Source organism: Pleurodeles waltl, chromosome 2_2 (assembly GCF_031143425.1).
Source record: "Pleurodeles waltl isolate 20211129_DDA chromosome 2_2, aPleWal1.hap1.20221129, whole genome shotgun sequence".
Lineage (NCBI taxonomy): Eukaryota > Metazoa > Chordata > Amphibia > Caudata > Salamandridae > Pleurodeles > Pleurodeles waltl.
Genome location: NC_090439.1, coordinates 296,389,827 through 296,409,204, shown reverse-complemented (window position 1 = coordinate 296,409,204; position 19,378 = coordinate 296,389,827). Strand labels below are relative to the sequence as shown.

At 47.9% G+C, this 19,378-nt stretch overlaps 1 protein-coding gene across 7 annotated transcripts in view; it reads left to right on the top strand.

The window, feature by feature from the left end:
* LOC138282337 (uncharacterized) overlaps positions 1-8,350 on the top strand; it is a 63,212-nt gene extending 54,862 nt beyond the window's left edge. For 5 of the 7 annotated variants that reach the window (XR_011200927.1, XR_011200929.1, XR_011200928.1 and 2 more), the window contains one exon: positions 8,078-8,350. Coding sequence is in view for 2 of the 7 variants with exons in the window: in XM_069219739.1 (XP_069075840.1) it covers positions 8,078-8,103 (26 nt within the window). In the remaining 5 variants the exon portion in view is untranslated. Of the gene's footprint in view, positions 1-587; positions 7,795-8,077 lie in introns of those variants that run through there. The other 2 variants (XR_011200926.1, XR_011200925.1) reach the window with 2 other exon arrangements.
* The last annotated feature ends 11,028 nt before the right edge of the window (positions 8,351-19,378 follow it).

Sequence of the window (19,378 nt, the reverse complement as noted above, 5' to 3'; positions counted from 1 at the left end):
GACTGCCTCTTTGGGCGGATCTTCTGTCACAGCAGCAGGAGACGGTTCTCCACCGGCACCTGTCCAACCTCCACCTTCATGCGTGGAGATTGAGCTGCAACAGTTGAATGCATTTGCCCTTCCACCCAAAGTCTGCAATGTTTCTTGGCAGCCAGGCATCCATCGACTAAAACTGTATATGCCTGTCGTTGGAATATATCTTGTGGCATGGTGTACCAACAAATCTGTTGATCACATTTGTGCCCCTCTGTCAGAGGTTCTTCTGTTCATTATTTAGCCCAGCAGGGCTCTGCTTTGGGCACCCTTAAAGGTTACCTGATCAGCCCTCACTCTTTAAATCTCCTATTGTCAGTAGGTTCTTAAAAGGGCTCACCCACTTATTATCTCCCACTCCATTTATTATGCCTCAGTGGGATCTTAATCTTGTACTTACTTATTTAATGTGTACCCCCTTTGAGCCAATGCATAATTGTCCCTTGCGGATCCTCGCATTCAAACTGTCTTTCTTTGTCGCTATCACCTCTGCTTGCAGGGTGAGTGAGCTCCAGGTGCTTTCTTCAATGCCTCCAAACTTGTCTGTACACCCTGACAAAGTGGTGTTACGCATTAGAGCTTCATTCCTTTCTAAGGTATTTACACCATTTTATGTAGGCCAGTCCATCACTTTGCCTACCTTCTACTCACTCCCACACCCTTCCCATGAGAAGGGGAGAGACTCCACTGTCTGGACCCAAAAAGAGTGTTGGTGTTCTACCTCCATTGTACTAAAGATTTCCAGGTGGACAATCAACTCTTTGGCTATGTGGGTGCTAAGAAAGGGAAGGCGGTGCAAAAGCATATCATCTCTCGATGGCTGCTTCTTTGCATCAAAATGTGCTACACTTTGGCTAAAAAGCAACCTCCTGAAGGCTTGCGTGCTCATTCCAACAGAGAAATTGCAGCTTCCACTGCGTTAGCACGCGGAGTTCCTGTCCTGGATATCTGTCGGGCAGCTACATGGGCATCCCTGCACACGTTTGATAAGCATTACTGCCTGGATAGTCGGGTCCGTCGAGGCGGCTACTTTGGTCGTTCAGTCCTGCAAGACTTTCTAGTATGATCTTGTCTTTGTTCGCAGCCCACCACAAGGGATGGCATTGCTTGGGTATCAATTCTAAGGTAAGGAATCTGCAACTAGAAGTCTCTATCAGATGTACAGGTTAGTTGCCTTCGGTATTTGAAATATCTGGTGGGAGACACATTCTAGTTGCAGCTTCCTTACCGCCCGCCCATCCTCCCCGCTTTGCGATATTATTTCTGGGGACAGGTGTTCCACCCTTTCAGGTCCTTAGCTCTGTCACACCAATCTCAGTGTTCTTAGCGGCTCTGCGCTCTGGCGTGGAAAGTCGTTAAAAGAAACTGACATCACTGCGGGAGGGCGGCGTCAGTGTACTACTCCAGACGTCATCAAGGCATCAGTCGATGCCTGCGGAGTCGAACAACGCCACCTACAGACCCCCAAGGGTATTGCTCGAAGAAAAATCTCCAGATACAGTCTAACGCCTGGGGGGAAATTCTAAGGTAAGGAATCTGCAACTAGAATATGTCTCTACCAGATATTTCATTACCGAAGGTAAGTAATTTGTACTTTAGGCCATTTGTGAGCTTGCATAAGGGGTCGCACCCCTTATCAGTATAAAGGTTTAAAAAAAATGTTAAAAAAACCCTGGTTTCTAGTGGCTTCTGCACCCCACCCCCTGCCAAAAGGGGCAGATCGGCCTAATTAATAAAGGCCAATCTGCCCCCTGGGGGGGAGGGGGGAGGGGGCACGAATTGATCATTTAAAAATATTGCTTGAGGGGGGAACAACCCTTGCCTAAGGGGTCACTCCTGTTCTCAATATAAATAAAAGCATCCCTGGTGCCTAATGGCTTCTGCCCTCCCTGGGGGCAGATCAGCCTATTTCTGATGGATACAACTACCTGTGGATTCCTCACCTAATGAATACTCCCATTGCGCCAGCGTTCGACGGAAATCTTCTTCCTAGCTTCTGCACGTCGACGAGAACGTCACAGTTGCCCACGCGACGCTGTCTGACGTCATACAGGCAATAAGAGGTCCTCGCCGACGTCAGTTCACTTTTTTCCGTGCCATTCGAAACGGTTATCTTAGAGGGAGCTACTGTTGCTGTTCGACAGTTACAGTGTGTTTTTTGGATCTATTTTTTTCTTTGAGATTACAATGTCGCAAAGAAAGTCAGGATTCAAGCCCTGCCGTGAGTGTGGGGGCAAAATGTCGGTAACTAACTAAGACTGTTTGTGGTGTCTTAGTTCCGATCATGATGTTGACAAGTGCGATTCGTGTCAACATATGAATCCTAAGGCCCTGAAAGAGCGCGAGGCTAAGCTTTTTCTGGCGAAGTCGAAAAGGAAGGAAAAGAGATGTCATCGAAAATCCTCGTCACCGAAGTCTCATCGGCGTCATCGGGACTCCCGGCGTCATCGAGAATCACGGCGCCGGTCGAGTAAAGAGAGGTCGAGGTCACTATCAACTCGACGTCTGAAGACTTGGGAGGTCAGTCCCACTGTCACTCCCCATCCGGCGACGCCGTTGCCTTCTCCAGCCTCACCGACTTCGCCCGGGTCATCGGGCCAACCACCTTCAGTGTTTGAGGTTCCGCAGCCTCAAATATTTTCTCCGTCGTTGCAGACGTCGAGGTCGGTGTCGCCTTCGAACCAAGCACCCCAGTACCCGGCTTTCCCGGCCCCTGGAGCTGATAGTACCGCATTTTTAAATGCAATGTTTTCCATCTTCCAGCAGATGGCTCCAGGTGGTGGACCGGCTGGTCCTTCGGGCCCTTTGGCCTTCAACATGGGTGCTCCGGCTCCGCTTCGACCGGCACCCTTTATGCCCTTTCTCCCCCTGGGGAACGTGGGCTCGGCGCCGGTATCGGCTCCGGTGGCTCCTGAGACTTCGGCTCCGGTGGCTTCGATGTTTCAACCAGTGGCGCCGTCTAGACCTCCTGCAACTCCGAAGCAGTCTTCTCTCCATGCGACTCCTCGATCGGAGTCGTTCTTCAACATCAGCTGACGCCATGTCGACGCCGAGGATAGAGGAGAGGCTGCACTCGAGGAGGCTTGCTCTCCACCTCCTTGAAGAGCAGGAGTACCAGAGACAAAACATGGAGGAAGGAGAGATTGAGGACTCTCGTGAGGGTCTCCATGGGCTGGACACTGCTAGTGGCCTAGATACTTCCCCCGAGTGGGACTTGTCATCTCCTGGGGAGTATACAGAAGAGGCGGCCACTTTTTATTCTGTTATCAGGAAGGCAGCTAGCTTCTTGGATCTTCCTTTGCTGGTAACTGAAGCCAAGCAGAATTTGTTGACAGAGGTGTTGCACCCGGCCTCTACATCGGCAGAACCACTTTTGCCGTTCAATGAGGCTTTGCTGGACCCTGTTTTGGAAGTCTGGAAGAAGCCGGGGTCTTCTTCAGCTGTCAATAGATCTGTGGCTAGGAGGTATCGGGCTGCACTGGCTGACCCTGGTTTTCTTACCAGACATCCAACACCTGAAAACTTGGTGGTCCAGGCTTCCTGCTCGGCAAGGTCTGCTCCTGGCTCTTTTCCATCTGTGCCCTCGGATAGAGACTCCAAGAAGATGGACATGGCATCCAAAAAGGTGTTCTCTTCATGTAGCATGGCATTGAAGTCCACCAATGCTACATGTATTTTAGGAAGATACATTTATGCCCTGATGGACGAGATTGCATCAACGCATACGGAGGTCCCTCAGGGGCTGTTAAATCTATTATTGGACGCTCAGGCAGCTGCAACTCTGGTTATCCAATCTGGGTTGGATACAACTGACTCCATTGCTAGGGCAATGGGCACTGCTGTAGTTACGAGGAGGCAGGCTTGGCTTCGTAACTCATGATTTTCCTCTGATGTGCAGTCAACCCTACTGGACCGTCCTTTTGTTGGGAACAAGCTCTTTGGTGCCAAGGCGGATTCGGCCTTAGAGAGGTTCAAGGAGAGCAGGGCCACGGCCAAGTCGCTGGGCTTGCAAGCCACTTCTTCTGCCTCCTCCAGATTTTTTAGGAGGATTTGATTGTGGCTCCTCCTCCTCCTCCTTTCGAGGGAAATTCCAGCAGCCTACCTCTGCTCTCTCCTATAGATCTTTTAGAGGGAGGGGTAGGGTCCGTACCAGGGGAGCCTCTCAGCAGCACTCTGCCTTTTCCTCTTCCTCTGGAGGGGTGCAGCAGGGGAAGCAGCCTTAGGCTTCCACCAATTCCCACTCACTCCACTCCTGTAGGGGGGAGGTTACTGAATTTTCTCCACAAGTGGGAGGTCATAACTTCAGACTCCTGGGTTACCAGCATTGTGAGAAAAGGCTACACCCTTCTCTTTTGGGACTTTCTGCCCCCCATCCCGCCCCGCCCATCTTTTTGTTCAGAAGAACACCTCCTGTTGTTGGAACAGGAGGTTCAAGTCCTCCTTTCAAAGGGCTCGGTGGAGTTGGTTCCAGAGCAATAAAGGGGTCAAGGTTGTTATTCAAGGTACTTCCCGATTCCCAAGAAGGATGGTCGTTTGAGACCAATCCTGGACCTAAGGATCTTGAATTGGTTCCTCAAACAGGAAAAGTTCAAGATGCTGACCCTAGCTCAGGTGCTTTTGGCACTGAACAATGGAGATTGGATGGTGTCTGTCGACTTGCAGGATGCTTACTTTCATATCCCGATACTCAGGTCGCACAGGAAGTATCTCCGTTTTGTGGTGGGGTCGCAGCACTATCAGTTTGCGGTCCTCCCGTTTGGTCTTACTTCAGCACCTTGCGTCTTCACGAAGGTGATGTCGGTGGTTGCGGCAGAGCTCAGAAGGAATGGGATAGCAGTATTTCCTTATCTAGACGACTGGTTGATCCAAGCCAGGTCTCCGGAGCTCGTGTTGCATCACCTGCAGTCGACAACCCAGTTGTTGTTCGACCTGGGCTTTTGGGTGAACATGCCCAAATCTCACCTAGAGCCCTCTCAGCGCCCCCTGTTCATAGGGGCAGTACTGGATACAACATTGAACCGAGCCTTTCCTCCGCCTCAGCGGATTCAGGACATTCAGGCGTTGGTTCCAATGTTTCAAAGTGGAGCAGTCATTCCAGTCCTCAAGGTCCTACGTCTGCTCGGTCTGTTTGCTTCTTGCATACTGTTGGTCATGCATGCTCGCTGGCACATGAGGGCTCTTCAGTGGTGCCTCCGAAGGCAGTGATCTCAACACAAAGGAGATCTCAAAGGCTCGGTGAGAATCTCCAGAGATGCTGCCATGGATTTGAAATGGTGGATTGCGGACGGCAATCTTTCCAGAGGAAGGCCGTTCTCGCAAGCTACGCCTGTGGCCACAGTAATAACGGATGCTTCCACTCTAGGGTGGGGAGCTCATCTGTGGGACCTGGAGATCAAGGGACTTTGGTCTCCAGTAGAACAGGTGTTTCATATCAATCTGTTGGAGTTACGGGCTGAACGTCTGGCTCTCAAGGCCTTCTTCCCGTCCCTTCTTGGTCAGTCGATTCAGGTCCTGACGGACAACACTACTGCGATGTGGTATATAAACAAACAGGGAGGGGTAGGGTCGTACCTTCTCTGCAGAGAAGCTCTACGGCTATGGTCCTGGGCAAAGGACTATCAGATTTGCTTGGTAGCAAATCATCTGGCCGGAGTCTTGAACGTACGTGCGGACAATCTCAGTCGCCATTTCTCGGCCGATCACGAGTGGCGTCTCCATCCAGATCAAGTCCAGTTAATCTTCCAGATGTGGGGGTTTCCTCGGATAGATCTGTTTGCCACCCGGGAGAACTCGCACTGCCCGTTATTCTGCAGCCTCCAGTATCCGGTACAAGGAGCTTTGGGGGATGCGTTTCAGATAACCTGGTGCGACCAGTTGCTTTACGCGTTTCCCCCCCATACCCTTGATTCCTTGTGTGTTGAGTAAAATTCGCCAAGACCGGGCTCAAGTCATCTTAATTGCTCCGGATTGGCCAAGGAGGGTGTGGTACTCGGACCTTCTCCAACTCTCACTGTGCCCTCCGCTCCGTCTCCCTCTCAGGGCAGACCTCCTCTCGAAGTCGCAGGGGCAGGTTTTACACCCCCACCTCCAGAGCCTGCACCTTCATGCCTGGAGATTGAACGGGGCAACCTGAGTTCTTTCTCTCTCCTGCCTGATGTAGTGGATGTTATCTTATCGGCCAGGCGACACTCCACTAAATCTATCTATGCTAATAGGTGGTCTAAATTTGTGGTTTGGTGTGGAGAGAGGCAGATTGATCCCTTACGTGCTCATTTGTCAGATGTTTTATCTTTTGCTTTGTCTTTAGCACAGAGGGGTTGTGCAGTGGCTACTGTTAAGGGTTACTTGTTTGCCTTGTCAGCCTTTCTTTGTCTTCCAGACCAGCCTTCTTTATTTAAATCACCAATAGTACTTAGATTCTTGAAGGGCCTTATGAATAAAATCCCTCCAACTCCTTTCGTTATGGCTCAATGGGATTTGACTGTGGTTCTAACTTTCCTTATGGGGGTCCCCTTTTGAGCCTATGCATTCTTGCCCCATAAGATTATTGGTTCTTAAAACGGTTTTCCTGGTTGCAATTACCTCTGCAAGGAGAGTGAGTTGCAGGCTCTATTGGTCAAACCCCCTTATACATCTTTTTATGGGGATAAGGTGGTGTTGAGGACGAAGGCTGCTTTCCTTCCGAAGGTTGTTTCACCCTTTCATTTGGCCCAGACAATTACTCTATCCACGTTTTATCCTCCGCCTCATCCGTCAAAGGAAGAAGAGAGACTACACCGCTTGGACCCAAAGAGGGCGCTAAGCTTTTATATAGACAGGACAAAGGATTTCAGGCTGGAGGATCAGCTTTTCATCTGATACGTGGGAAAGAGGAGAGGAAAGGCAGTCCACAAGAGAACACTCTCCAGGTGGGTTGCTCTTTGCATTAAAATGTGTTGCTCTTTAGCAAAGAAGGATCCTCCTGATGGTATAAGAGCTCATTCCACCAGAGCTAAGTCGGCCTCTTCGACCTTGGCTAGGGGTGTTCCTGTGGTCGACATCTGCAAGGCCGCAACTTGGTCATCCCTTCATACTTTTGCGAAGCATTACTGCTTGGACTCTGAGGTCAGAAGGGATGGCCATTTTGCACGGTCAGTGCTGCAGGATTTCTTGGTTTGACCATTCAGGCACCCACCACCGAGTGCGGTACTGCTTTGGGACTCTATTCATTAGTTGAGGAATCCACAGGTAGTTGTATCCATCAGAAGAATGAGTTACTTACCTTCGGTAGCGACTTTTCTGGTGGATACATTAGCTACCTGTGGATTCCTCGCGGTCCCACCCGCCTCCCCGTTGCCTGTTTGGTCTAACCAAGTAATTCTTGAGTGTGCTCCTCTTGGTTTTGAGGATTTGTATATATTATGTATATATGTTTATATCTATATCTATATATATATAGTTAATATATTTATTTACTTTAAAAAAAAAAAATGGTAGGTTGAATTCTCAGAATGTGTTTGTTTGGAATATCATTAAATATTACTATTGTTCTTTCATCTCAATGGCCTATTATTCTCAGGCACGTAAAAAAATGTTGGTACTCACGTCGGCGAGGACCTCTTATTGCCTGTATGACGTCAGACGGCATCGCGTTGGCAACTGCTCGTCGACGTGCAGAAGCTAGGAAGAAGATTTCCGTTGAATGCTGGCGCAATGGGAGTATTCATTAGGTGAGGAATCCACAGGAAGCTAATGTATCCACCAGAAAAGTCGCTACCGAAGGTAAGTAACTCGTTCTTTAATAGCATTATGTCCATGGCAGTGAAGGGGTTAAGGACATGAAGACCACACCCGCTTTAGCAAGAGGTTTCTGTTGACCCGGTGACAAAGTTGATGCAGGATACATTTGGGACTTTCCTATGGTAGTAGTATGACTATTTTGCCATTATCATGCTTTTGAATACTGTATTTGAGATTTAAGGTGACATTGCTATTTGCGTGCCCTCCACTTGAACGTCATATTGGTTCTGCATGGAATAGTTACAAGGTGTATTTTCTCTTCTAGGGAATGACGGCTCCAAACGGGAATGAACAAGAAGGAACTGACCATTTTTATCTCACGAAGAAAGAGGGGACATAAACATGGACTATGTTATTAATTTAGAGTTTGATAGGTTATGTGGAATACCCCTTCCCTAAGATTTCTGTGAAATAAAGGTTTATTTTTCTAATTGTGAAGGCTGCTGATTAATAAAATGGACAAAGGAAATGCATAATCCATGGCTCCGGTCTTGAGATTGAATCATAGTTCATATTTTCAATAAATATCAAAAGTAAATGTGCTTTGCTAATGTGTCCCTCATTAGTGCTGACCTACCATTAGTATTTTTTAGTGAAAGCTAACTACCCAACTGCATCTCCAATAACTTTTTTTTAACCAGTTTTAAATTGCATTTTCAATATCACAATCTTGAATAAATTACATCTATGAAAGTTACATTATCAGTAGTAAAATCCGCAATCCAGCTACATCGTCATTAATAAAATAGTTTCACATCAGTATCAGCAGGAGTCCTTGGTTCAGTCCTTAAACAGCAACATTGGAAAAAACAAGTCATGTGTTGATGTTAACTCACATTCTGCCATTACCATAAGTGCTATTCAATCTTCCTATCTCAAGCAGGTACTGCAAACATTGAAAATCAACAGTGACATCCATGAAGCTATAATGGCCACTAGGAAGCTATTCGGGGACATCAAAGGGTGTAACAGAAGGGTGTTGTCACTCACCCATGGACAGGCTGGAAGGGGTTATGATGGAGGTGTGGGAATGTGGATAAAAGGGGATGGGGGAGGAGGGGGTTATGTCCCCGCCAGGGTAGGTTTAAGTACGGGCCACCAACTCTTGAATGTGTGCAAGTCAAGTAATAGTGCTTCCCATTCCACATTTCTGGGGTATTTGCGTAGTCCTCATATTTCTTGCCTCCTGAGCTCCTCTCCCTGTCCCCACTTCAGTATTGCCGCACACCAGTGGGCTATATCTAACAATACCTGGGCTTTCCAGTGCATGGCAATTAGTCTGCATGCTATCAGCAATGCTTGGTTTATAAACCGGTTCGCAGCTTTATCTGTTTTTGAGCACCTGAACAATCCCAACAGTGCAACTTCCATTGTGAACACATCCAGTCACCTCTCAGCAAGTTGGACACTGACACCCATAAGGTTACAGACTGAGCAACTCGAGAATATGTGCATCGTGTCAGCACCTGCATGTTGGCATCTCGGGCAAACAGAGGAGGACCAAAACATTTAGGACAGAGTTGCAGGAGTGAGGTAAGCTATATGAAATATATTATGCAGGATCTACTGAACTGGGTATTCTGCATCATCCTGGGGTATGTAAGTACTGTTTCCAGTATTTCCTTGTCGACTCGCCACTTAAGCCCCACTCCCTAAGGACTACATTTAACAGGTTGTGTGCGGTGTATGCTAGTGCACAAACAAACCAGGTGACAAGTCTACAGCCTCAACCCATTATATACAGTGTGTGTATGAGAGGGTGTTTATGGGGTTGCCATGGAGCCAAAGATGGCAGCTGTGGAGTAACTTTGCTCCAGGACCTGAATGCCGCAATCAACATTAATCCTGTCATCACACACACACACACACACACACACACACACACACACACACACACACACACACACACACACACACACACACACACACACACACACACACACACACACACACACACCACCACCACCACCACCCCCCCCCCCCCCCCCCCCCCCCCCAATCAGACTGTCGACTGGCCAGAACCAACCTTGCATACCATACCGGGCATGCCCGGCACAGGTGTAGGGAGCTGGCTACTACAAAGACCACAGCTGACACTAGCAGACTTTTACCCCACGGAACATGATTTTAGTCATCCTGCATACAGTGATCCAGCATCACCAAAACCTCACCCCCGTCCACCCTATCCCACACTCCATCATGGGGAGGAGCCTTGACACGGGCAAAGACCTCCAGCTCTCCACAGGACTTGGGTGAAAAACAGGCCACCATCCTACTTACCAATAAATCCTCTTGCTCATCAGTAGAAGCGCACATAAAGGAGATATGTGTGGAATTTGGTCTCCTTCAGAAGGACCTGCGAAAAATGACTTCCCGGTTCACCAACACAGAACGTAATATCACAGAGATGGTACCACAGCTGAAGACCCAAAAACAGACCACCCAAGACCTTCTGGACAAAGTGCACTTGTTAGGTACATGCTGAGTCATGCCAGGCTAACGCCAAGTGAAGCATGCCAATGAAACTCAGGACCAGGTTGTGACCCTGCCATTAGCAGACTACCTGTAAAAACCAAAGACCACGGGCCAGCCCATCCACTTCTTTCTTCAACACTGTAGGCGGCTTTTTAATCAGTCTGCTCCACACTATTAACGAGGGCTTCCTGAGGCACCGTACTGCAGTATCTCTCGGATTGCCAGCCTAACTCTAGCAAATACACAGCTCGAATCCACTCATAAGGGGACAAACCTTGATAACTGCTGGTGTGGTGGTCCCCTACAAGAACAGAAATGACCCTGCCTACAGGCTGGATATTACAATTGCAATCTGCCATTCTTCAGTATGTATCACTCTGACCTACACAGCTAACTGGCCACCCCTATAATATCCGTCGCCTATTCAGTGTAATAGACCAGGCATCCCCATTATATACTAGATCAGCCTAATAGTCTGTATTGATTGACTCTTATGGAGCACCTGTTTGCGACCCTATCATCCTTCGTTCTAGGTCCATGCCTCCTAGCTTACAACAAACTACTAAACATAAACCTCTCTTCAAGGGTCCAAGAGGGCTGCCTAATATTGCCCCCCTTTCCTGTTGGTCGTGGTTAAACAGGGTTGTCCCATCTCCCCAATCCTGTTCTCCATATCCATGTAGCCAATGGCGCACTGCCTCAGTTGGAAGAGCCCCGTTTGTGGGGGGAGGGGGGGGATTACAGCTGCACGGAGGAACTTAGTGTTCCTTTACGCAAATTATGTTCTACTTTACATCTGAGATATGAAAATCGACACCTCCTGTTCGACATCTGCCTTTCAGGACTTCGAAGCGGTGACTGGGCTCCAAGTTAACTAGGGAAAATTCTATACTTGTTCCGAGGTGAAACCCCACACCGCCAACATTGCCCCTACACTCATAGCTTGGAAGTCCACAGCCTTCCGTTACCTGGGGTTCCACTTCACCACTTGCAGGAAGACAAATTTGTGGGCAACTCTGTCAGCAGCTCCCCAGAGCCCTCACCGGCAAGATTGCATTCTCAAAGATGATAATCCTTCCCCAATTGCAGTATTTTGTCAACGTACCAGCCTTTCCACCATACCACTTCTGTGATCTAGATCATTTGATGGGGGATACAATTTGGAATGATGGGTTGATAGTGGTTCAGGGAGGTTTGAGGGGACCCATGTTTCGAGTCTTACTACCTGGTGGCACAGCTTGATTGGCTCGATGGCTGGTGGGCAAAAACACATTCAAGATCACCACTGATGATGCCCTGCTCCTTTCCTGGATGGTTGTTGTGGAAATGTCTAACCAGAAACTTTCGCCTAACAAACAAACCAGATTGTTCCATATGCCCCTAACATTGCAATACAGGGCCTCACCAGCGTGTAGGGCTCATTGACAAGAGAGCAGCTACCAGACTGGCAGGCACACTCATTTGACACAGTGGAAGACCTCTTCCGGGACGGCCAGCTTTTGACCAGGACTATGCCATCTCCTAGGACAATTCATCACATACTGATGCCTGCTACCTCAATGGACTCCCTATGGTAAATCCTTACAGAAAAAACTAGACACAAAGTTGTTTGTATAATATATCAAATGGTACACGGGTGACATCTTATCATTTGGCTTTGTAAAGCCATTGGAACACTTCGACATACCCCTGATGCAACTTAGGCAGTTCTGTACGGAGAACCACAGGAGGCATTTTCATGATCATCAATATGCCAGGGCCCTGGAATCACATAAGATGGTAAGACATAAAGCATGCTACAAGAATAACCAATAAGTGCTTCTACTTAAGGGCTACCTCAACCCCCCCCCCCCCCCCCCCCCCTAACAGAATATTCCTAGTGGCACACCTCACCTGCCTGAGATGCTCTTTCCCAGTGGTGCACCTTCAACACATGCTCTAGTCCTGCTCCACATTGGCACACTTTTGGGACAAGCTGCATAGCACTTTGGCCACAGTCCCATAACTTAATGCCACCGCACTAGGATTATTCCCATTGATGGAACCAACACAAAGTACAAGCCAAATTTGCTAAGCTGGCCCTCTTATTGGCCAAATGCCTCCTCTCTTTGTATTGAAAGGCCCCGCAACCGCGTCGCAGGCCCATGGCAATTGGCAGAGTCCTGCTAGGATGAGGCAGATAGGCTTGCACTACACTGGTTGTAGGCCGGCTGTATCAGACAGTGCCCTATCGCAGCAGCATGGGATGTGATGTTGCTACAATATAAGGCCCTTACAGCAGGTGCTTCCCCTTGAAAAACCCATAACTCACTAAACCACAGCCTTACCCAATGACAAAGTGGAACCTTACCCATGCCAACGGGAGGCCCCATATTGATGAAGGCATCACGATTTCATCAGTTTACCCACACAACACCTCTCAATTCTCCAGTCAGATGAGAACTTCTCTTACAATGCCCCTATGCAGGTGTACACATCACAAAGGAGTACCGCCACCTTTCTCCTCAATCCACCCATCCCCTCCTTTTAAAGAAACCTCTCATGTAACTACCCTTTATGTGCTCACTGTCACAAGGAACTTCATACAATTAAGAGTCCTGAAGGACAACCGACACATGGCCAAAGTTTGCCTTTCTGCTCCCAATTAGAGAGTTCAGCTCTTTTCAAAATAATTATTTATTTCCCAACACAGCACTTATTACATACAGCGTAACTCTGAGTGCTCCTGAATTCCTTGACCAGCAGCCTTCCACCATAGTTAGCCGCCCTCAAATTGCAAATAGTACCAGGCAATTTCCACTGCCCCAACCAGACAGCCCTCACAATGCAGTGCACATGATACCCCAAGCTGGAGTACAGCCACCCTCGAGTGACGTTCCCATGCACACGAGATTGCAAGGTACCTACATAGCTGATAGCTATGTATTGCATGATGTAATTCACTGCCAAATTTCCTTTTCCACTGTATAAACTATGTGTAATGTGTTATTTGTCGCTGTACTGGCATATTGTCTGTGATGGCCCAGAGTATTTCTACGGTGGCCCAGCAAGCACCCGTATGCCAAGAAATGACCTGCTGGAAGGGCATGTTCCTCCTGTAAGCATTTATAAGAAAATAATGTACCCCCCCTGATACAAAGCAACTAGTGTACTTATGTCTGCCTCTACCCAGGCCCTCGTCCCCACGCTACCAAACATTTTGCTGAATGAGGTTATGTAGCTCAGTGGTATCTCAAGCAAAGAATCTGCGTGATGTATCGCAAGCTCTGATTAAAACTCTCATGTGATCAGCAATAATCCATTACCATACTGTGAAACCTTGTCCTGGGGGAGGAAGATCCGCTAGACCACAAAGTGTGCTCGGGCTGCTGTGGGAGATTCAAGTTCTTCTGTGTGATGACCTGACAAACAACTTGCCGACCAATGCACCTGGGCCGCCAACTAGTAATGTTCAAAATCTGGAGCCCCAAATACCCTTTAGTCTAGGGACAACTGTAGTTTACGGAGTGCAATGTGGCAACTCCCCTTGTTTTGAATGAAACTCCTTATGGCCAGGTGTAATGGATGGGATGTGCCTCTGGGTGACAGACCAGGAGGTTATAGGAAAAGTAAAGTAGCAGAGGGAGCATTACCATCTTCGATAGGGACACTCTACCTTGCAAAGTGCTGCAAAAAGCCATGTGGGGATGTGGGTTGCTATGCTTCTTATAAGGTTGTCATCTATTAGATACTTTGTCTCGTGATAGATGTTTATGCCAAGGTATCAAAACGTGCGGGGCTCCTAACACAAAGGATTGGAATCCACAATGAAATGCTGCTGGGGACAGTTCAGGTGCAGCATGATTTGGCACAGGTCACCCCCAGGCCAGAAGCAACATGAAACTCCAGGGGTATGTCTTGGATATCAGCTATACCCTACTGTATGTTTCGGATGTAGAATAATGCATCATCTGCATATAACAAGACTACATGGATCTCCTCAGACAATGGGATACTCCAGGAACGCCCCTGCTGTTGGAGCCTCAGGGATAAGGGCTCCATTGCGAGGCCAAAGAGCAGAGGGGACAGCGGACAGACTTGCCACATTCCTCTGCTCACTCAGAAACAGGGGAAGATACACTGGCCAATATTCACCCGCACTGTGCGTTCAATGTATATGAGTAAAATTAACGCATCTAGTCATCCCTTGATGCCAAAAGTAGTCATGGTCAAAAACGGGCAATTTCAATCCACTATATCAAATGCTTCATGCTAGTCCAGCACCAAGCATGCAGCAAATGGCAACTGGACCAGAGGAAGCTTCATTACCCTGTCCAGAAGGTGTATATTTAAAGTGGTGGTGGACCTACCTGTGTGCACTAGACGTGGCATGTGTTCACACAGCCTGCCCGTTATAACCTTGTTCAGGATTTTATAATCAGACCTCAACATAGAATGCGGGTATTAAGAGGCAAGCTCCATGGGGTCTTTCACAGGCTTGGAAAAGGATACTAAGATTTGCGGAGGGTGGGCAGAAGTCAACTGTCCGTTTGGAACTCTTGTTAAGGTTTGAGGAGTTTCAGGGCTAAAAGGTGCTTGTAGGCTTTGTAGAATTAGATTTGGAATTCATACCCAGTGTTTTATGAGTTGCTGTGCCCCGCCTGACACCGTCTCTTTCTCTCATGAAAGGGGTGCGTTAAGATCTTCCCTATCTAGTGGACGACGGACTACTAAGTTGACAGACGCAAGAAAGTGACATATTGCAACCTGACTGTCCATAATAGAGGGTCATATGCGGTCTGATAATGCATAGTAAATGCCTTGTGAATTTGACTGATTTGTGACAATTGCTGGTGAATCCCTGATTATCGTGATCTGTGTGGGCAGGTTCATGCTGCGCAGGAGCCAGGACAATAAACATCTGCATACTGCTTCGCATGGTACGCACGGATGTCGAGGTGTTGTAGTTGCTCACTCATTTGAGCATGTCTATGCAGTGCCTTAATCATTGCACCCAGCATTGTACAGTCAGCTTGGGCCGTAGTTTGCAGTGCACCCAGGGATGTCTAAATACAGGACATGTCACTGTGTGGGCCTGCCTTCACCCCTACAACCGCATGGATGAAGTGACCTCTGTGGATAACTTTCATCGCTTCCCAGTCAATTACCTTGGACACAGATGTTCCCCAGTTGTCGAGTAGGCTATGGGAGAGTGTCTCTGCTGTTGTGTCACAGAATACCTTATCTACAAGCATGGTGGGCTGTAAATGCCTAGTGGGAACCTGTGACTATGACACACCCCACTAAAACTGTACCTGGAGGGGATTAAGGTTGGAATAGGTCTTCCCCCAGATATTCTGCCCTTGATGCCAATAGCCTAGTAGCTGTGACACAGAGTATCCAATCGAATCAGATACGCAAAGCATGTGGTGGTGGTGGTGGTGGGGGTGGGGGGGGCGGGAGAATTAAAGGAACATTCCCTAGAGTGAGTTCAGCAATCTCCTTCAGTCCAACAAAGTCCAGTGTTGAAGCCTACACCGGGGAGTATGGGAGTTGTAGGTGGGATCAATCACGCTGTGGGTCAACTAAACACCTAGAGTCAATGATACAGGGGATGCAGGCCCATTTAGTGAATATGGAGAACAAACGTGAGAAGTAGGCCTGCTATGTTGAATGGAGGGCCCTAAAAACAAGACCGTCCTCCCATCTAGTTGCCCCTCGACCAGCATGGGACCGCCCTTCAGGTCAATTTTGATTACTGTGAGCCTGAAGAGAACACCTGGTCTAAGCAAGATTATGGCTCTGCAAGCAAAGCCAGACTATGTGGTACAAAACATTTCCTTAAAGCATTTTTTAAAACGGGAACCCTCCCCTCCCATGATATGAGTCTCTTATAGCAGTGCAATTTGAACACCCCACCACCTAAGATACTGCTGAACCGCATGTCTGTTACGTGTGGAGCCCATACCATGGACATTCTACCAGATTATGCTAAGTTTAGACATGTCAGTATCCTAAGAGGGGAGAGTGTGGGCTCTGTAGCGGATCATAAGCCACATCATCACAGTTATACAAAACTGTAAAAAAAAAAATTCCTACCGTGGACAGCCCTCAAACATTATGATCACCTAAACAGTAAAAAAAAAAAAAAAAAAGGCCCATGGCTGAAAAGGTCCTGCATGTTACCAGCATGCATCATGTTTGCGAGGCAAGGGGGGTTGCCAGGCTGTCTTCAGTTTCCACAGTGTGTAAGCAGTCTGCAGTTCTACTCTCTCTGGGTCAGTTGGGACGACCTGTTACTACAATCTGATGAATACAGATTACTTCACCTGAGGTTCTTGTTGTGATATAAGCTCCTCTGCTGTTTCCCTTGTCAGCTCCTGCAGGGTTGCTGAGACCATGCTTTGACATCGGCTATGCCATCGTCTGAACAGTAAACAAGGCGTGAATGCAGTCTGCCCACAATGTAACCTCCAACCTCAAGTCTGGGTTTGTCCCTCCTTTGCCTGTTCTGGGGTAGATGCCCCTTTGAATCCAGCACCACCATGTTTGCGTGCCCAGTGCTTCTGGCAATGCGATGTTTGTGCCTCATGTTGTCGGCATGGCAGTGAAGGGAAAGCGGATGTCTCAACCCAGTCCCAGGCATCCATGGGCTTGGTAAAGCATTAACTTTTAATTCAAACCATGTCCTTCAGTTTAACTTGAAAAAGGAGGGAATAGTGGAGGTCAGCCTGTCTCAATCTGCACGTCACCCCCAAAAAGGGAGCCCTGCGGCACTGCACTGATATAATCCGGGAAGAGGAATACTGGCATTTTTGTAACGGAATGGCTTTGCTGTTCTAGCTGAGAGCCTGTGCACACCACTTGACCAGCAGCAATGTCAGCCCCTGCTGCACTCTACACCCAGTAATATATGTTGTAAGACCCGAATTACCCCACGTAGCAGAGGGGGACAGGCAGTCCCAGTGCTGCACTGGCAAATACTCAAGTGTGGTCACTATAGGCCCTGGGGAAAAAATGGGTGGTAGCCCACACCCACTTTCAGTCTGCACTCCTTCGTGAAGCCCGCAGTGGGGTTGTTGGTCGAAGTTCAAGCCCACTGGGTCGCCGGGATTCTCAGTAACTGGTATCAACCAAAGTCTGTTCACTGATGTGTGGTGCAAGGTCCTATGCTACGGCAGTTCAATGTAAGATGCTATCTAAGGTCGCCTATGCCCTGAACTCCCCCGGTATCAGGCCTTTCTGTGGCCAAGAGTTTTGTGGTGGCGGGTGGGTCGCAAAAGGGATGCGGCCTGCTTGGTCAGTTAGCATGACACCAGCACACTCTGATCCCCAAACATTCCAATTCCTGCTTGGGGGTCAACAGCGGATTTGTCAATAATCTCCCACAACTAGTCTGCTTTACCAGCAGAAAAAAGATGTGGAGGGGTATATGGTGGAGAGGTAAGCCAGTGTATAATACCATTGAAAAATGATCATATAAGCTATTTTACAGTGGGATAAGCTTTCTTAAGTTTTAGGTATGTCTCGCCAAAGGGGTTCCAATTGCTTAGACAAAATGCCATCTGCAGTGGTAGTCTGCCTGAAAGTTTGAAATGTGTGGGTTTGAAGAGGTGTAGAGTGTTGAATGGTCCGGTATGTATTGGAGAGTAGTCCTTTAGACCCGTCATATGCGCTCACTAATTTTTCAAGTCAGTATAGGATATGGTAGCCCCAGAATAATTGGAGGGGTGCAATGCCCAATGATGCAGCTGGCAGTACTGTAGCCTTGTTGTTTCAGGGAGAGAGTAATAAGCCTTACACTGTTCAAATGACTTAATGGAGGCTCCCGCAAAGAGGTCTGTTAATTTCCTAAACTCCTCTGCCTCCAAGCTAGTAAATAATGGAGGCAGTAGCACAAGAGTGAAATCCGGGTTGCGTGCAATTGGACTGTTGGAGGAGGGGAAGGTAGTAAGCCCTCACCTGATTCCCAATCTGTCTCATATGTCAAGTGCCGTCCTAATGGGGGGTAGCTATGTAGGTGCTGAACAATGAAACGTGCTTGGGTAGCCAGCGTAGAACCAAGAGGGGCTAGCAGTCCACTGACAGATCCATGTGGAACCAGTGTTGCGGCCAACTGGCCTGCGTCCAAGGTGGCAGTGTGGGAGTTAGGTTAATACCCCAATATCTTATTGTGTTAAGAGCCCATTGGATCTACTAGGGCTCGCATATCAGGGAGGTCCTTGGGTATAGTTAAATTGAGCAGTATTCCATGTAGGGGCGTGTGCATGGATCCAGCCCCCCTCCATATACGCAAGACTCCGTGTTCTCATAATTTACTCAATGATGGGTTGGCCACTAATTAAACCGGGCCCTTAGTTGAGTGAAACAAGTCCAGTGCAGAGTTTCTTAGCAACATAAAAAACTCCAGTTGTCTGCACATAGGATTCATTCTGCAATCTCATTTTGCACTTATCAGATACAATCTGTGACAGATGACTAGCCCTATAATAAAAACACATTTTAGGAGACGCAGGCCTTCAGCCTCTGTGTGAGCCTACAGTTTAGTCCTCCGGGTCCTAGGTTTAGTTGACCCCCAATACGAATTGTTTTATCATTCTTTCAACACTCGTCAATAAAGATTTAGCAATTGTAAGCCACAGCATACCATGGACATAACTGAACCTTGATGAAAAGGTAATTTTTATAATCCTTCCATGAGTTATTCTTTCCGGGGGGAGGGGGGTGGTCTTGATTTCTCTTTGCCATGTTCTAGCAACAGGGCATCAAAAACTCAACCTAGACCTTTTCTGCCAGAGCGTCCATGTAATGTTAGGTAATAGGACGTTTGAGTATTGCAGATTTAGAATTTCAGAGGGCTCACACAATAAGGCTCTGTAATGTACCCTGGCAGTCAGACTCACCGAAGAACAAAATAGCCATCTGACATGACATCATCATGTCGGAAATATTTTACAGATTGCCCGAAAAAGTGAGGCCTATTAATATGGGATGGACATAATATGTATATCTCCACGGACTTTCAAATTGGTTAACTTCTACTGTAACCTGGCAATATCTGTACCCCAATCAGGCTGTTGACCATAGACATGATATATTTCATCTATACTTT